The sequence below is a fragment of the Marmota flaviventris genome, chromosome 5 (assembly GCF_047511675.1).
Source record: "Marmota flaviventris isolate mMarFla1 chromosome 5, mMarFla1.hap1, whole genome shotgun sequence".
Taxonomy (NCBI): Eukaryota; Metazoa; Chordata; class Mammalia; order Rodentia; family Sciuridae; genus Marmota; species Marmota flaviventris.
This window is the reverse complement of record NC_092502.1, coordinates 33,418,103-33,436,329: the sequence shown is the minus strand read 5'-3', so window position 1 is coordinate 33,436,329 and position 18,227 is coordinate 33,418,103. Positions and strand designations below refer to the sequence as shown.

General features: G+C 48.2%; 1 protein-coding gene across 4 annotated transcripts in view; it reads right to left on the bottom strand.

The window, feature by feature from the left end:
- The window catches only part of P4ha2 (prolyl 4-hydroxylase subunit alpha 2), a 32,131-nt gene that overhangs the window by 7,155 nt on the left and 6,749 nt on the right, over nt 1-18,227 (bottom strand). For all 4 annotated transcript variants that reach the window (XM_071612111.1, XM_027949622.3, XM_027949619.3 and 1 more), the window contains exons 3-11: nt 15,652-15,751; nt 14,897-14,993; nt 14,381-14,532; nt 11,939-12,076; nt 8,149-8,388; nt 6,820-7,013; nt 5,846-6,022; nt 2,483-2,553; nt 2,162-2,261 (exon numbers count right to left, since the gene is read on the bottom strand). In XM_071612111.1, coding sequence (XP_071468212.1) covers nt 2,162-2,261; nt 2,483-2,553; nt 5,846-6,022; nt 6,820-7,013; nt 8,149-8,388; nt 11,939-12,076; nt 14,381-14,532; nt 14,897-14,993; nt 15,652-15,751 — 1,269 coding nt within the window. The remainder of the gene's footprint in view (nt 1-2,161; nt 2,262-2,482; nt 2,554-5,845; nt 6,023-6,819; nt 7,014-8,148; nt 8,389-11,938; nt 12,077-14,380; nt 14,533-14,896; nt 14,994-15,651; nt 15,752-18,227) is intronic.

Here is an 18,227-nt window from a genome sequence, read left to right as displayed (position 1 = left end):
AAGGTATGCGTATGAACATTTTAGATTCCTTGTTGCCATAAGGTAGAGTCAGCCATTTGAAAGACACGGGTATTTATGATGCTGACCAGAGTGAAGGAAAAAAAAAGTTAGGAACCACCTAGTAGGCTAAGACATCACCAAGCCAGTAGTCTTGAATCTTGGAGAATCCTGAAGGTGTAGGTAGCATCTCCTCCTCCATTAGACAGGTCCCCATCCATTCATAAGAATGCCTTAATTGCCCTTTTTCTCCCAAAAGGTCTAGAGCAAACACATCAACTAAAGCTAAGAGTGTTGACAGGTAGCAGAAGGGCCAGCTCCTTTCCAAAAGACTGTAGCATTTCCAAAGGGGCCCTGGTGCATAGGCTGCTGCTGGTGCCTAGGTATTTATCATATCACAAGCAGTACCTGTAGAATGGGCACTCAGGAGCAGATCCTGAAATCAAGGTTCCTGTTCCCCAGACGAGGTAAGATCAAAGCTTTCACAATACCACTGGCTGTCAAATAAAATGCCATAATAGTTCCCAGAGGAAGAATGTAAACAAAATCGGTATCTCAGTCACTTGGGAACTCTGGGCTAGATCTTCCGAAGAGCCCTTACTCTAAGGGGCCCTCCACTGAGAATTGAGACATTCAAACACCAGATGATTAAGTTAAAACACAATGAGAGGCCAGACAGATGAAGCCAAGGTTGGAGCAGAGAAGCCAGTCCATAGCAAGAGGCTGTTGTCTTCCACGGTTGAGGGTGAGACAGAGGTACAGAGAGTGCAGACAGGAAGCCAGCCAGGACAGCAATAGAGGCACAGGTCCTGTCCACTCAGCCCTGTGGTCCCTGGTACAGAATAAGCCAATCAAGCAGACTGCTGTCCTTCAGGACCAGGAGAGCGCTGAACACTGGCTCTGATGTGAAAGAAGTGGTGGCAGAAGTCTTAAAACAACAACAAAAACCTACTCCAAGAAGACTTAAGTCAAGATAATGTCAACAGAGATGCATGTAGTGTGTGAAGAGCTCCTATCTTCTTGAAATGGTGGTTCTCTAATGCATTAGAGGCAAAGTAGGTGATGTGGCAGAAGTCCCCTGTTGTGTTGCTGGTCTGCAGAACTTATTTTAAACCCATACAACACTAAGTTGAGTTGAACTGAAAAATTATAAAAAAATTTTCACAAGACTGTTTTACAAATACACTGTTTATAATCCTGTGTTTTTGAAAACTCTGTTGGAGTTCACACAAATCCATTATGATGACCTTTGAAACCGGTTTTCTGATTGCAGATGCAGCTTCCAAAAGAGGGCGGAAAATGTGAATGCTGTTTTGCTTGGATATGTCCAAGTCAAGGTTGAGAGAATCCTTCCCAAATGACCTCCAATCAATATTCTAATGAAATCTATAGCTGGTCAGACCCACATACCAGCCTGAAAGGTGAAGGATGCTACTCTTAAATGCACGGACACTCTAGCCAAACAGAGATCCAGGGACTCTAGAATGAGGCCAGTGAAACTTCTATGATAGTTTCTCAGGTCATAATTTTATAAAAGAACCCAAGAGTTCTGTTGTTCAGAAGACAGAAAGCCAGTGCTGACTTGAAGTTGGTGCCCACAAGAACACACTGTGAAGGAGCATCACCCAGAACCTCTCAGCATGCTGCCACCATGTTTCTTCCTGATCACCTTGGAAATGAAGGCAAGAAGCCAGAATCTCAATAAGAGTACTTAGACAAGAACATTCCTCCTTCACCAGCAAACCAGTCCAGGCCTCTCATTTTTCCTAGCAACATATCACAGAACACTTTATCTTATCTCCAAGCGCATTTGACTAGGACACAGAATTGTAACTTTGGAAGATAATTCTAGGATTTGAACTTAGGTAGTGAAGAAGCTATGATTAAGGCTGCTATGACTACTACTGATCCTCCACCCCAGCATGGTACCTGAGCACACAATAGATGCTCAGCTAATATTTGTCCATATCATGTTAACTGCTGAATACAATAGATATTATGAATTCTGGTTTCCCCAGCACAAGAGCACTCCATGTTCACGGCATAGTGCAGTTAAACTGTTTAGTAAGCAAGCCTTCCTAGATCCAGTGTGTGTACCTGGAAAGACCATCTAGCCAGATATTCCCCCTTCCCAACTCCTATGGTCTCAAGGACCAGCTTATACCTGTAATAATTCTGCAGTCTTTACTGTTAACCCTGTGATGTGCTGCATCCGACGATTTACTCGAGCTACAACAGGATCATCATCTTCTTCTAGCCATGAGCTGGGACAAAAGAAGAGAACAGGTAAAAGAAAATGGGAAGTCAGACTTAGATGAGGTCCTGTGCTCTCTCCCAGCATCAACACCAGCACTAATAGGCAGAAGAGAGTGAGTGCTATAGGAGGGTGTGGAGGTGCCAAGCCCCCCTCCATTGGGTAGGTACTGGGAAGCCTGTGAGTTGGGACTTGAACAGCACCCCCACACATACCACCACCATTTCTTACCTTTTGGAAACCCTGTAGCTGGCAACAGTGAGGACACCGGTCTTGGGATCACGAACTGTGGCTCGTGCAAGCTGGAGGTCAGGAAGACAGGGCAGACTTACCCTTTTTGGCCTTGTGTTTTTCTCAGAGAGCACTGGGACCAAATCAGCCAGCCCCATTGGTGGGAGAAACAACTTTGTAGGCAGTGACTCTAGTCAAGACCCCATGTCCCTGTAGGCCAGGCCAGAACAGGAATCTGAGGCCTCCACCTTCCCTCTCTGCTATCAGACCCTGGCCACTCCCCTGCTTGGTCACTACTCATCCCTCCTCCTCCCAGGTCTGTGCTACCTGAAGAATTATGCCTATGGATTTGGCTTTGTCCACCTCTGTGTCTGCCTAGACAGCCTCCCTCTTTGCCAGACCCATAGATCATCCTGCATAAGCATAGCTGAGCTTAGCTGCTCCCACCACATTGGGACTGTGCCATGATCCCTGAGCCTCCCCTTGTGTGCCCCTCTTGACTTGGTCAAGTTCTATATGCTTCTGAACCTCAGTGGCCTCCTCTGCCAAGAAACCCATGCAAACACACTCCTGATGCACCCCCTCACACTGGGCTCCCATGCTGCAAGAGGAGAGACAGACACACAGTTTTCACTCCCTCGGGAGTCTCATAAAGTCAGATGATAAAAGCAGGAAAGGGATTATCAAGTTGAAATAAATAAATGACTACCTGAAGCCACCCACCCCAACCTACACACACACACACCCCCCTCACCTACTTCATCTCCCCAGTTCCCATTAAGAGGCTTAATGCTACTGCCAGGAGGAACCCACTACTCAAAGCCAGACTCCAGGGCAAGCGTCCATGTGCTTCAGCTGTGGACTGTCCTAATGGGCTCACATGGGTGGGGCCATAGGCCCAGTTACCTCACTCCAAAGCACTTTCCCTTGAAGTAAATATGTGAAAAGTGCCTACTATGTGCTAGGTGATTGAGAAACATGGATCTCACCCTCATTTCATTCAAATTGAGTGGGGGAGAGGAAAGCAGAAAACCAGTCAAGTAATTGCAGCATGCACAAGTGAACTTCATGTTTCAGAATCAAGAATGGCTTCCTGGAGAAAGGAATCACCGAGATGAGATTGGAAGGGTAAGTAAGAGTTAGCCAAGGAGGAGAGCACTCCAGGAACAGCAAAAGGGCAGTGATAGAGAGGCCCAGGGATGAAAAAGCATGTGGTGCTGACTGTGGATCAGAGGTTATGTGAAGGAGAGAGATGAGACTGAGTGGACAGCAGGCACCGAGTCTGATGCAATCTTATGGCCCACGAGAGACAGGGCAGGCTTTATGCAGGGGAGCAGCCCTGGGAACACCCTGTGGGGAGCTGAGCAAGGAGGGCTGGAGTGGGAAGGAGCTGGCTAATGAGGAGGCCAGAGCAGAAGGGATGGAAAAGAGTGGACAGATCAAAAGTCTGTCAGGGGATGAAATCAACCCCCCAGACACCGTGTTGTTACGTGTTCTAATAAGGTGGCCAGCATACCAGGATGGATGGCTTCCCTGAGCTCCTATCTGAGGGTCTTTCCTGAACTCAGTGATGCCAGTCCTTCCCTGATGACAGATGCAACCACAGCTAGACCCCATCCCAACATCTGAGCCTCACCATTGGCCTGGTGCCCACAAAGAGACTCTGGGCAACTGTGCTGTGCCCCTGGGGACAGACAGGGCTATTTTGAAAGCAGTCTGGGTATCCACAGGCAGCTGCCAGGCATTCCCGACAGGACAAGTTAAGCTCACTGGCCCAACTTCAAAGCCAGAATAGCATCTGTCCCTCATAGCCTCTGGAAAGGAGAGGTCAGCTCATGATGGCCAACACATTTGGCACTTCACATGGCTCCTGTTCAAAGGCAAATTTTCCCATTGCTCCCTCCCCCAGCCCTGCCGTGTGTGTGTGTATGTGTGTGTGTGTGTGATATACACGGAAAAGTTCTCAATGTCTGAGACTGAGGGATACGAAAGGAATCCAGTGCCTCTCTCACCTGGAACCTAGAAAAGTAGTTTTTTTCCCTGAAGAACTTTGGAGCTTCCCAGAGGGTGGGAAGAGGGGTCCTAGTAGCCATCCTCTACACATACTAGCTAGATCAGCCCTTAGCCCCATCAATGATACCAAGTGACCCTAACCCCTAGATGTCCTAGGACCTTGACCCAAAGTTGTTTCAAATGATTTCCAGGGACCAGGAGAGGACTCTTTCCAGGAGCACTGGGCTTCCTGGCCACCTTGGCTACTACAATTCTACTAGGAGCAGAGAAAAAGAAAATTCAGGTAAATCCTCCCTTCCAATCATCTGTGGTGGATGATTATAAATGGAAGCAAACTTTTATGAACTAGAAATAGAATAATAATTTTATCATGTCACACACACACACACACACATAATTTAAAAAACAGCCTACTGCACACTTAGCTGCAAAACACCAGAGGAATTTCCAAGAAATTCAAAAAGAAGCAGGATGCCTCAGAAGTTCTAGGCAATTCAATTAGACACAAAAGCAAAGAAAATATAAGTATTAGGAAGGAGATAGCAAAATTTTTCTTATTTGTAGGTGATATGACATGTACCCAAGAAAATCAGTTAAAAATCAAAAAGGGAATAAGTGAGTTCAACCACCACCCATGACCTCACAGGTTAGCTTCTTCAAGGGTGAAATAAAGCCAGAGTCACAGTTTACTAAATACACATAATAGTTAATATATGTTAAGCATTTAGGAACAGATCCTGTCACCTTAAGAACTCAGTAACAATTAGCTAGTATCACAAGATACATTTTTAAATCAAGTTTAATACATAATAATGTAACCAGCTAAAATATAGAAAAAGCAAAGTTACAGGAATAAAAAAGCCATCTATGAATAAACTTACCAAAAAATGAATAAATGGAAAGACCCAGCCCCTGGAATGCCCCGGGAGAAGAAAACCCAATATTGTACAGATGAACAATCTCCTCCAAGTCAATTACCTCTTTGCAGTCCCAGTCAGGAGTGCCAAAGGACCCACCTTCCCAGTGCCTTATGGAATATTTTCTAAAAAAAAACTGACCTCCACGTCAGTCCCCCAACCAGGGCCTCTCTCTATGAGCCTGCCCTGCTCCCAGAATGACCTCCTACTGTAGTGCTTGGTGGTCCACATTGATTCCCTCATTTTTCTTTCCCACTAGTCCATGAACCCACAGGTCAGGCTGAGTCTGCGGCATCTCAGTAACCCCACAGTGGACTCATGCTAGATAGTGATAAGGTCTTGACTAGGTAAACAAACTGCCCCATGATGTTAGAGATGAAAGAGAAGCTGTCCCCTTTAGCACCCCTACGAGGACCAACAGAGAGACACCTACTTTGGGTTTTGCAATCTCCTTGATCCTCTCGATTTCCTCGTCAGACATGACATCATAGTACCTGACGATGTGCGGGCTATCCCACTCATCCTCCTCTTTGAAGGGGGCGATGAGCAGCTGTGGCACCCTGTTGCCATGGTGGTACCTACAGAAAAGCCTCTTCTGCCTCCGGGGTGTCTGGGGAGCACAAAATAACAGACCCTGAGCTGAGAGATCCCTTAACCTCAGTCCCAGCTCAGCTGTCTGCAGACGCTGTCTCACACCCATGACCAGCTGCTGCTCCCTGCCTCCCTGCCACAGAAGAAATGAAACACCTCTCAGGGTGACTGGCATGAAGTGACAAACCACAAACCATGTAGCTTTTCTTCTCTCTCAAGATCACCTCATGCCCACGAGTCCTGTGGCAGAAGGTAATTCCTGACCCTTTCTCAGAGATTCAAATAGGTCTGGAGGGTGGGCAGGGAGAAGCCTTTCCAGGGGAGGAGTCAGTGGGAGCCAAGTGGACGGGCATGGAAAAGGCAAGAGCCTGCCTCACACCTGAACCTCTGTGAGGAAGCACTGGAAGCCCAGGGCTCCCCAAACCAGTGGTACCGATACCAAGCTCCAGCAATTGCTGTCTTTACCACAGAGACTTACCCTCCACTACACTGGGACTTCCCTTGGGACCTGAAGCACATCCTTACCCATGTTTTCTTCATAACAGTGAGATGAGCAAAGGCTGGGCACACTGGGGTATGGAGAGGAGTACAGTAATAACTGAGAGGATGGAAATTCTACTTGGGGCATCAGGGAAATTCTCCAGCCCTACACCTCAGAGAACACCCACACATCAGCCTCAGCAGACGCTACCAAGAACTGGGGGAGATGCTAAAAAAAAAGTATCTACACATAGTGGAACATCCTCCTAGGCCTGCCTGCCCACCTCGGACATCCAGGTCTACAGTCTGGGCACTGTGCCCTCTCCCACAACTCACCAGTTTGACACCCTCCCCACGACAGAGGCTCTCATACACGTCCCTCTCAGGCAGGTAGTCCACTGGCCTCTCGTAGAGGCCTCCCTGGGTTTCTAGCACCGCTTCTGTCTGATTTAACGACTGTTTTTCCCTTTCTTCCTCCAACAGCCGCTCAAAGTACCGCAGATTCCCTCCGGCTCGCTCATGACTTGGGTCTAGAAAAAGCAAAGAATGAGAAGGAAAAGGAAACCACAAACATCTGTTAGGTTTTTTAGATAAATTATTCAGTAAGTGGTTTCTTTCCCAGCAGCCCCCTTGCAGGTTTTGCCTTCCACAGCACCTATCCAGGTGTGTGGGTGAGAGCCAAAGAGTCAACAGAGGACTCCCCATCACGGTCAGAGCTGAGAGAGCAGCACCATCAAAGGAGGGGAACCCTAGCCAGCCACGGAGGAGACTTCCTCTCCAGGCCTCCCTGCAGGTCCCAAGGTCCCCAGTCCAGAGAAGCAGTCCTGATCCTGCCTCCTCCTCTTGACAGCCATATCTCCATTTACAGCCATTCCCCAGACTGCGGGCACTGCTGGAGACTATGCTGTGCCCTGGCCACAGCTAGAAGCAAGCTGTAACACCAGCAAAAAGAACAGCCACAGCATCCAAAGAAACAGGCGTGGCAGGATTTCTGTGATACTCCTCAGGTAAGGAAACTGAGGCTCAAAGATATTGAGTGACTTGGGTTGAGATTCTATAGAACAAGAATCCAGGGGCCCCAACTCCTCATCCAAGGCCCTTACTGACTCACCTGAGAGAATCTACAAAGATCTTTTCCCACATAGGTCATATGCTAGCTGAACACCCAACTCAGGGCCCCCACGGAAAGCAGTGGCATAAAAAAGGCTTTGCCAGTTTCTGAAACTCCAGATGACAATGTTCCCATGTAAGAGGTGCCACAGATGGGTTTTGAAGGCACCAGTGAGACCTGAGACCTCCAACTAGTTGGTACCACAGTGACCCTGATGGACAGCCTGCATCGAAAGCTACTCCTGACACAGTGGTGGTTCCACCCTGCCAAGTGTCAAATGTACCACAGCACTGACTGGGTCCTTAGTTAGAAAGGGAGCATGCAGGGCCACAGGTATCACAGGCACCCCAGACCTGAGTACACCCATCAGCAATGGGCAAGGGCTAATGGGTAAGGAGCTAGCTGGCAGTTGGAATATGCCATCAGTCACTGGCCAGGTGACAGGTCAAACTGACTCGATCCCCAAAGAAGTGTCAAGTGGTATGTCCAGCAGAGTCTATCCAGTTCCCCTGCCAGCTCCCCATCTCCATCTCACCTTCCCTTAATCTCCTTACCAAGGGAGAGCAGGCGGCGGGTGAGTTCCACAGCACGGTGCAGGTCACCCAACTGGAAAACGGCATAGCTCAGGTAGTCCAGCGCCTGGGCCTTGGCCACGGTCCCCTCCTCCCCACCATCAAGTTGCTTTAGCACCTGCTCCATCCACAGCACCGTGTGGTAATAGTCCCCTTCATTGTAGGCTGAGCGGCCCATCCCAAAGCAGTCATCCACGCTCAGCATGGCCTGGTACTTGGTTCCTACAGCAGGAGAGTCCAACAGTCAGCCTCCAAAAAAAGAAACACTGGGTTATGGAGGGAGGTTCCCACCAGAGCCTTAGACCATAAGCTCCAACATGCCACTGATACAGTAAGCACAGACAGGTAGGCTCTGCCTTGGGTTGGGGTTTACAGCCAATCTCCCAGCCTTAGACTCCCCTTCTCCCAAGGGGGAGGAGCTGTGTTATGGGGGACCCCAGGAAGCCCACCAAGAAGTAGTGTTGAAGGTGTGAAGATCCTGTGGGCCACACAGGAGAAGACATCGGGTGGGCAGCTGGGGGACAGAAAAATTAACTGAAGAAACAAATTTAGGTGGCAGCAAAAGCCACACATGAGGATAATCACATGTAAAAAATGTCTGAGGGAAGAGTGGAGAAGGTGGCCAAGGCCAGAGCCCTGGGGAGCACACACTCAGAAAGGACAGAGGATACAGAACATCAACAAGCGACTAAGACATAGGAGAAACTGAAGGAATGGGAGCAGCGTGACAGATGCAGAGGGAGGCCGAGAGCCAAGGCTGCAGTCCTGGCTTTGGCCATCAGGCAGCAAGGACCTTGGTGAACACCACTCAGCAGGCCTTGTGACCTCAGGTCATGTGCTGTGAGCTGAGCACTAGAAAGTGACCATGAAGACAGTTTCAAGCCAAGAGCAGTGGCTATAGGGAAATGAAAGGTTTGGGCAGACTCAAGATGGAAAGACTCTATGTGTTCCTCTAAGAATAACAAGAAAGCAGATCCCATGAGAACAAGGAGGGCTGTGACCCTTACTGGAAAGCACAGGAGTCCCCCCAAAGCCCTTTTAACAGCCACGTGGACATGGTTGATATGAAAGAACTGCCTCAGAGTGGGCCCCCTTTGCCTGATATCCAAGATGGACCTCTGCCCAAAAGGAAATTCCTTCTGCAGTAGGAAGTGCCCATGTCAGAAACTGGGTGGCTTAGGAACCAACAATGTAGAATAGAAAGTTGGGGAGAGTAATCACAAGACGGAGATGTAGATAGGCCAGGGTTTGGTTCCCTAGGGCCTCTTTCCCCTCTCCATACCCCACCACATATTTTGGCTAGCTCTGTAGTCCCAGGAGCCTACCTAGCTTAAGTTTCAGTCTCCTATCTACATAGAGATAATATCCACCTAAACAGAGATAATAACACCGATTTTAAAAGACACAGGCCAAGAATTCAATGAGATGATACATGAAGATGGTTCCTGTGATCCTCAGGATGCTAATGACGGGTAGCTATTATCAACATGTCTCACAGATACCAAGAATGTTAAGAATGGCTCTCAGGCACTCAGCATCTCTCCCAAAAGGCAACTTGAATGTCTGCTCCTTGGAGAGTGGGCCCTGCAGAGTTACTGCTGAGCTGTGTGTGGAAAGGCAATCAGACAAGGATCAGCCCAGCTGACAGGGGTAAAGGTATTCCTGCAGAGGGAATGGGGGGAACCAAGGAGCTGAGCAAAGGAGAAGCTGAGCACCAGGGGCAAGGAGGCCAGGGAGACAGTGGGACCTCAAAGACTCCACACAGGAGGGGTTTGGGTTTATCCCTGAAAGTTAAGCACTGTGACCAGGTTTTAGTGTGCTAAAGACAACATGGAGGATGGGATTAAAAAGTGAGCTGGACAATTGCAGGAAAATGGATGGAACTTGAGAAACTTATGTTAAATGAAATAACCAAAACTCAGAGTCCAGAGTCTAGGGCCGTATGTTTTCTTTCATATAGGGAACTTAGAGAGGAAAAAGGAAAAAAAAGGGGGTGGGAGGGATGGTCTCATGAAAATAGAAGGGAGATCAAGAGGAAGAGGACAAGGGAGAAAAGGGAAATCCTGGGCAACAATAGTGATAAATTATATTGTTATATCATGTGCAAATGTGAATACATAATAAGTCAGCTGGTATCTTAGCCGGTCATGGGGCAGTAGTGAGGGGACAAGTACAGAAGACATTAGGGAAGTAGACTCTACGGGCCTCAGGATTCTGGCTTAGGCTGCAAATAAGAGGAGATGCTTCTTGCTGAGGTAAGTGGTGAAGGAATTGGGTAAACACTCAAAGGAGGTAAGGATTTCAATTTAGGACACATGAAATTTGAGAAGTCCATGGAATATCTAAGCATAGACAGCCAACAGGCATTTGCTGACACTGGTTGGAAGCTCAAGAGGTTGTCTTGGTGGGAAACACGGATCCAGAAATCAACCATGGATGGGAAATACCTCAAAGGATGAAAATTGCTGGGTTCACCTGGGGAAGGCTTGTAGGAACTAAATCCTAGAGAGTAACTCCCTTCTGTCCTGCCTCCCCATTCAGGACACTCACAGGTGTGTGAACTGAGTGTCCATGTCAGAGTGTAGCACCCTCTTCCCACCAACCTATTGCACAGCTACAGAGCAAAAAGACCCTGCAGGTGTCCTGAGCTGCATTCTATCTTGGATCTCATGGTATAGCTTGGTTCAAGACCTGACTGAGGTAGAAATAAGAAGTTCACATCCCCTCCTATTACCTCATCAGACCCAAGGCCCCAGGCCACACCTAGTCAGTAACAGAAACCCTAAAAAGGGAGAAAGATTCCACACACTATGGATCTGTTTGTATCTTCTCTGGTGACCCACAAGTGAGATTCACCCAAGGTCTAATGAGATACAATGGAATCCCTAGGTTTATTGTTCTTGAAAAGCTCTCCAAACCCAGCTTATCTTCTTACAAACACTTACATTGAGGAAGTCAGTGGAGAAGGAACTGGTTTTAAAAAGAAAGAACAAATGACCAGAGAGGCCAAAAGAGAAGAAGCCAATATCAGTATCCCAGAATTCAAAGGAGGGGAGAATATCAGGCAAAATGAGGCAATCAATGTGCCTAATGTTGCTGAAAAGTTAAAGAATATCATGCCTGAAATGTCTGTTGACTTTACCAGCCCCAGAGGGTTGGTGGACAGCAGGCACAGAGGCACGATGGGGTCAGGAGTACAAAGGAACTAGAAGAGGAGAAAGAGTATGAATCGCTCTATCCGGTAGCCAACCAGGAGGGGAGAGGAGACTGACCACAGCAGAGACCAAACAGTCTTGTACCCTGAAGGAGGAGTTCGGGAATGAGCAAGAATAGAGCATCTGTATGAGCTCAAGGAGAGACCCCAGAGAGGTGAGGACAGAATGAACAGGAGCAGAGACTTAACTGAGGGGACATAGGAGAGAGGGCAGAGAGTTCAGAGATCAGCCTTGGTGGGGGAATCAGGAGGGTGGGAAATGGAAGCAGGTCTGGCCGTGGATCTATGGTGCTCTGGGACAGAGACCAGCAGGGTTCCTGACAGTAGCCTCAGCGTTCTCTGAGACACAAGAGGAGAGGGAGGACCTTGGATAGTGCATGGAAGGAAGTGGCAGGCAGGGGATGCGGGGAAGCAGCTATCACGGGACAGGGGACAAGTACCGAATGGGGATCCAAGACAAGGATCATCAGTAGAGGCAGAGACCGTACACTGCCTCTGCCTTGTCCAGCCAGCAAAGAGACACAAGCAGGACAGGCAAAGCCCGGAGCACTGAGTTACCTGGAAGCTCCCCTCTGGAAATAGTGTCTGGGTCCAGCTTGTATGTGTCCTGAAGTCTCATCAAAGCTTTGGCAGCCCCCGACTCATCCTCATCAGTGGGGAAGAATTGCCGTTGCACTGAGAGGTTGGCAATAAAACCTTCCAAATGAGAGGGAGAACAAGAGGTTGCCTTAGGTCCAGGGGCAGAAATGCTCCTGGGATCAGAGAGGCAGCCACTAGTGGGTCTCTGGCTAGTGGGTTCCTGCCGCTTGCCTCTGAGACTACTGGTAGGCTCAGTGGTGATGTATTTGCTCATCATGTGTGAGAGCTCAAGGAGAGATGCCAGCACTAGGGGATGTGGGAGGAAGAGTTTGCCCTTCCACCAGGAAGTCCTCCCAGACTGCTCTAGTCCATGGGACTTCTTTCTCACTCCTCACTGTCCTACCACCTGTGCTGCTCATTTGGAACTGAACAGAAATAGCTGGTACAGTGGTTAACAGTTGGGAGTCTACAAGTCAAGCTTTGAGCTCTCTGATCACTGTGGCCAAGACCACAGCCTGGAGCCAGGAAAAGCCTCTGACCACTGAAGTGCCCCCACAGAGACTTTTCCCAGTTATATAGCAAGAGAGGCATCTCCTGAAATCCCAGGACTCCCAGGCTGATTCAGGCCTTCAGTTCCATCTGTGAGGTAAGAATTGGGAGGGGAAAACCCAAGGAATTCCTCCCCTGGCCCCTTCCCAAGAGCAGCAGCACACACTGCAACCCACTCTCAGAATGGGCTCAAATACTCATTTCTAGCCAAGCCTGGAGATTCAGAGGTCAAGAAGCTGCTACCCTGTCTTCCTTCTGACTTCATGGTCAGGGACTCTGAAGAGTTCAGAATCCAGGAAATAGAAAAACACGCCTCCTTGAAAAAGCCACAGACAGTGTCAGCATGCCCCCCTCAGTTCAGGGGCAAGAACTCCATGTCAGGATGAAAACAACCTATTGCTCTCTGGGCTGTTTGGTATCCTTCTAGGTAATTTTAAGGGTTCCCGATGCGATGCAGAGGGGAGGGTGTGGAGAACAAGGTCAGTGAGCAGAGATCTTCTGAGCAGGCTCAGTCTCCCGCTGTGCAGGCGGGAACAGACCGTTCCCAGCTACAGGCCAGGCCTAGGAGGCGGGGTCTGGGAAAGACAGGCGGGGCTTCTGGAGGCAGTGAGCTCACTGGGCACAACGCCAGCCTGGCTGAGCTCACCAATCCCTCCCTGGAGGCCACCCTGCCCCCAGCCAAGCCCGACCCAGTCTGGCCACGTGAGCTGAAATGTCTCAGCCGGAGAGACAGCTAGTCTGAAGTTAACCAGCACTCCCAACTCCAGAGAAAAGAGACAGGGCCTGAGCCCGAGGCTGGGAGTCCATGGGGCCCGCCTCCAGGCTCACCACCACCATCACTTCATTTTGACAGGAAAGTGTTAGAGCATGGTAAATGTTACCCTAGAAAAAACTTTTCAAAAAAGTCATACTGGGTGGGGGGGGGAGTCATACTCTGACCTGTAAATACCATTTCTAAGAATTTACTCTAGAAAAATAATCAGAGTTAGACACCAAAATGTATATGAAAGATTGCTGATAATCATAATTTGGAAATAGGCCCATTTCCCATGACTTTCCCAGTTTTACAGTATATCAGTATGACAAATTGTGATCCAACTATTAAAATCATGGTGCATAAAAACTTTTAATAGCATATAGAAGCTGGGTGCAATGTGCATACTGTAATCTCAGTTACTAAGGAGGCTGAGGGCAGGAGGAAATCAAGTTTGAGGCCAGCCTCAGCAACTCACCAAGACCATCTCAAATAAAACATGAAGGAAAAAAGAAAGAAAGAAAGAAACAGGGGAACTGGGATGTAGCCTAGTGGTACAGTACTTGCCTAGCACATGTGAGGCTCTGGGTTCAACTAATACTGGAGCGGGTTGGAAGAGACAAGCTGTGAAATTCAGGGACAGGTAAGTATATGCTTATGTCACAAATCTGCCAACAGAAATGTTTTGTTTGTAAAAGACATGAATAGGAAAGAATTCAGATGAAGGCTATGCTCACCACTTGACTCATTTAGAATTCATTTGTCCCTCAAAGCAAGTGAGTTTTCATCCCCTGGTATACATATGGTTCCTTTAATTAAAAAAAAAAAATGTAGCATATATAGAAAGATCATAATTTTAACAGTGCTTATTACTAGGCAACTGGATTAAGAATTGTAATTTTCTCATGTGACTGTGTTTTCCTAACTTTTCTATAAAAACATGTATTACTAAAGTATAATTACAGGAAATGTTATTACCAAAAACAAAAAGGCAAAAACTGATTACTGTTACATGTTTTAAAATAAAGACAGCCAACTACCAGCACTAAAAGAGAAAGAACAGAGCCATCATCAGCAGGGTCTACATTGTCACATGACATTTGCTCACTGTCCCTCACCTGCCGCTGAGTCCTGCAGGACCAGGTCTTCTAAAGCAGGCCAGTCTGTGTTCAGCCGCTTCACCAGCTTATAGGCATTCACGGGGTGAGCCAAGTAGCCCTCGGGGTCAGCAGCTGACTTGCTGGTCAGGGCTTCCATTTTGTTGGCCCAGCTGTGGAACCAAAGGAAAGGAAGACTAACATCCCCACCCACACAGGTCTTGATCTGTGGTAATTTCCCTGATGAGATCCGTCACCTTTTGTTAAGAGGTAATAAAACATGAATACAGTAACTCCCACAGATACATCTAGCTCCTTAATCTTAATAAGAGCTGGGAACCTTGGTGAAAGTAGAAAGGACTTAAGCAGAAAGGAAAAGACAGAGACTCTTTAACCCATGTGATACTAAAGTATTCAGACAGGTGGGAGAGACCACACCTCTGGAGGGCTTCCTCTTATAGACACCCACACATGGGCTGTGGGGAGGGGCAGGAAGGCTAACTCAAGGTGCATATGGGGCCTTAGGACATTAGACACCTCTTAATCTTGGAGAGCTTGGCTTCCTCCACAAGGATGTACTCCTTCAGAGCCTGTACCAGGTCTTTCTCTGCATAAATCAGGTCAGTCATGTGCCCTGTAGGAGAGAAGTAAGGGCCAATCAGAAATGAATGAGGGATGTCCATCCCCCTTCCTTGGGGCATAAAACATCAATTCAGAAGAAGTAAATTTTCTGGTCCAAGGGCGTGTCGGGGCTCTCTGGGAACACATGGTCCTGGCCCCAACTCTAGGAGGAGACAGGCAGAAGTGCCAACAGGATGTCTGTGATAAATTCACTGGGATTACTCAAGGAAGAAGGTCCAAATTTCATTCTCCCACTGTTAACCAGCTGGTCATGTCACTGGGAATAGACATCCTAAGGGGTCATCATATGGAAACAAGCTCTGAAACTTCAGGTAAGGAGAAGAGCTGGATTCCCAGGACACAGAGTGCTCACTGCTCAGAACCACTCTTGCCTCGGGAGAAAGTTAGTCAAAAAGGCCAGATAGCATGCATGCAGCCTGCATGTCCCAGGGAGAAGGGCCCATTCAGACAGCTGGATCCAAGGAAATCCAGATCTTTAGGCTCTCAGAGGGGGAAAATGACAACTCTGTAAGCCCCACGATCTCCAGAACTGGTCAAAACCAGTGAATGAGGCCACCCTTCCCTGAATTAGAACACACCTCAGGTAGTGAAATCACCTGGCATTTGAGCCAAGGGATCCCCAGGAAGACAACAGTCCTGTTGCCACATACCAATAGAGGTGAAGAACTCGGCCTGCACGCAGCTCAGGACACCAAACCAGGCCATCAGCAGTGTGGACACCTGGAGTTTCATCGTCAGAGAGGGAAGCATCTGCAAGGCATTCAGGGACATTCATTAGATCAAATGTGCCAAAATCCTGGCGCAGCACAAGAAAGCTAAGAAAGAGATTTGGGATCACCACAGGGTGTGGAAGCACTGACATGTGCTCAATTCTGGACCCTACTCTGGCAAGCCATATGCCCTGGGGAAAGGCTCCATCCTCTCAATTCCTGGAAACCACTAGCAACATGAGAAGGCTGAATCATGGTGAGGGGACAGTCACCTCTGGTTCCAATCATCTGACAGTCCAAGATTCTGGTCTATCCCTTCTTATTTCACAGACTGTTTCTATCTTACCTTCCAATACATGTACCATGATAATGCCAGATTCTGGTGACCTAGTCCTTGCCCATAAGATGGTGACATTATGAAAAGACAACAACAGAGAACTTGATATGATATGTTCTAGGGAACCCAGCCCAAACTGAGGTGTAGAGCAGATGGTCAGCCAGAAGAATCATCAAACTGACCCCGGCCAGTCTATACCTGCCACACACAGAGCAGTCAGGGGAGTGACATCCAGGATAGACACTGCTCTTCCTGTAGTGAGGCTCCTCAGCAGACGCATCCTCACTGGCCAGTCACCGTTCATTCACAAATATTTACTGACCATACAGAGATGCCAGGCATTGAGCTAGGCACTCAGAATACAAAAATGAATTAGCCACCCATAGCCAAACTCTTGAGCTAGACAGTTGACACAGGGAAGAAGCCAGCTTCTCATCAGTCTAGAAATAGTCAGACACTGCTCTGAGGGAGGCAGGCACCACCTGGGGCAAGCCTCACTGGCAGTGGACCTATATACACAAGAGAAGCTTCAGACATCATCTCCCAGCTCAGCAATGCATCCCAGGACGTGCTGGAGGACCACTACCCATTGGAGCCCCTACTCTGCCAATTCTTCTCTTTTGGATCCACTTCAGCCGAGTCTCACTGGAATGCTCAAATGGAAATTTACTGAGAAAATAAAGGAAAAATAAGCGCTTCTCCCCAAAATAAAAGTCTTAACTGAAAGAACTCCAAGTCTGAGCTGCCTAATGCCAGTTCACCAATTTTTGCCTGCCATGGTTGCTTAGATACACAGTCACACTCTCCATTCCTCATCTTACCCTTTCAGAAGAAATTTCAATCCACTGTAGTTCCAGGTTAGGCTCACAGAAGGGCCCAGCCCCAAACAGGTTCCTCTAACCTTATCTAAGAAGATAGCTTAAGTGCATGGGCCCAAGTGTCCAGCCCAGCAGGGCTGCAGAGCTGACAGCATGCCCATCACAGTCTAGTTGCTGGGGGCTCAGAGACAGACAGGATAATTATTTTTCCTCAAGCCAGGATGTGCTGTAGGGAAGGGAGTAGTAGGCTAAGGAGTATATTATGAGTCAAGGCATCAAAAGAAAGCAAGAAGATGAGTAGGTGTGGGCCAGGTGCTCCCAGTTCCAGCCTGGTCTGCTCCCAGGCCTCCCCAACTGTCTTCTCCATTTCAGGATTCCAGAAGGCCTCTCTTGTTGCTTCTACAAGCCCATTAACTTAAAAGGGCATATGTCTATTCTTTGTACCTCAGAAGGCTTGACTACCTCAGGAGAGCACCTTCTGTGTATGTGTAGGAAAAACTCAAAGCCAGGAGGATCTGTGAACAGTAGGGGGACCAGCTTTGGGACGGGGGTGATGGGAGAACAAGGTCCAGGCAGGAGATCAGACTAGACATGGCTGGAAGTGGGGGCCCCCACCCTTCTCCCCAGGTGTATCACCATTTTCAGTTGCATACATCTGCAGAGCTCAGACAAAAAATTTATGGGAAGAGGGAATCTCTCCATGCCTTCCAAATTATCCAGCTGACACCATCCATGAGCACCTAATAGCACTTACGGTAAAACAGCCAGGTTTCTTTATTACATGAATACCAGCTGTCCTTTCTCTGGAATGTGCTGTGTGGCTTAGATTGAGCCCATCCATGAATCCTGGCCTGGAGGCAGAGCCTCAAAGAATCACAAATAAGTTTGGGGAAATTAAGAGCCGCAGAGTCTCACTCTGGCGGGAGAGGGGGATGATGACTCTGCTGGCCCAAACAGCTGGGCACCCCCAAGCAGCTCCCAGACTGCCACATCCATACTGCCATCCCAAGCAGGGGCATCTTGCAACCCCATCCTATTTCTCCTGATCCTGGGCCTCTCTACTCAGAAGGCTTTGTACAAAGGTTATTTAATTAGCATGAAGTTGGGAGGAGGAAGCATTCAAAAGGGACTGTGCCCCACAATGTGTAAAAGGTCAACCCTTACTCTCTCTTATACCCTTAACTTGCAAAGAACATGCGAGTACGTGTACCTGCCTAGTTCCAAACAATGTCCAATGCTGCCAAAAGCCCTTCCAGGAACCTTCAGAAATCCACACAGAATAAGTTTGAAGATGTGGCCAAATCCCCTTTTATGAAAAGCAAAGTTGCACCAAGCCCAAACAGAAAACCATTGTTGAGTTT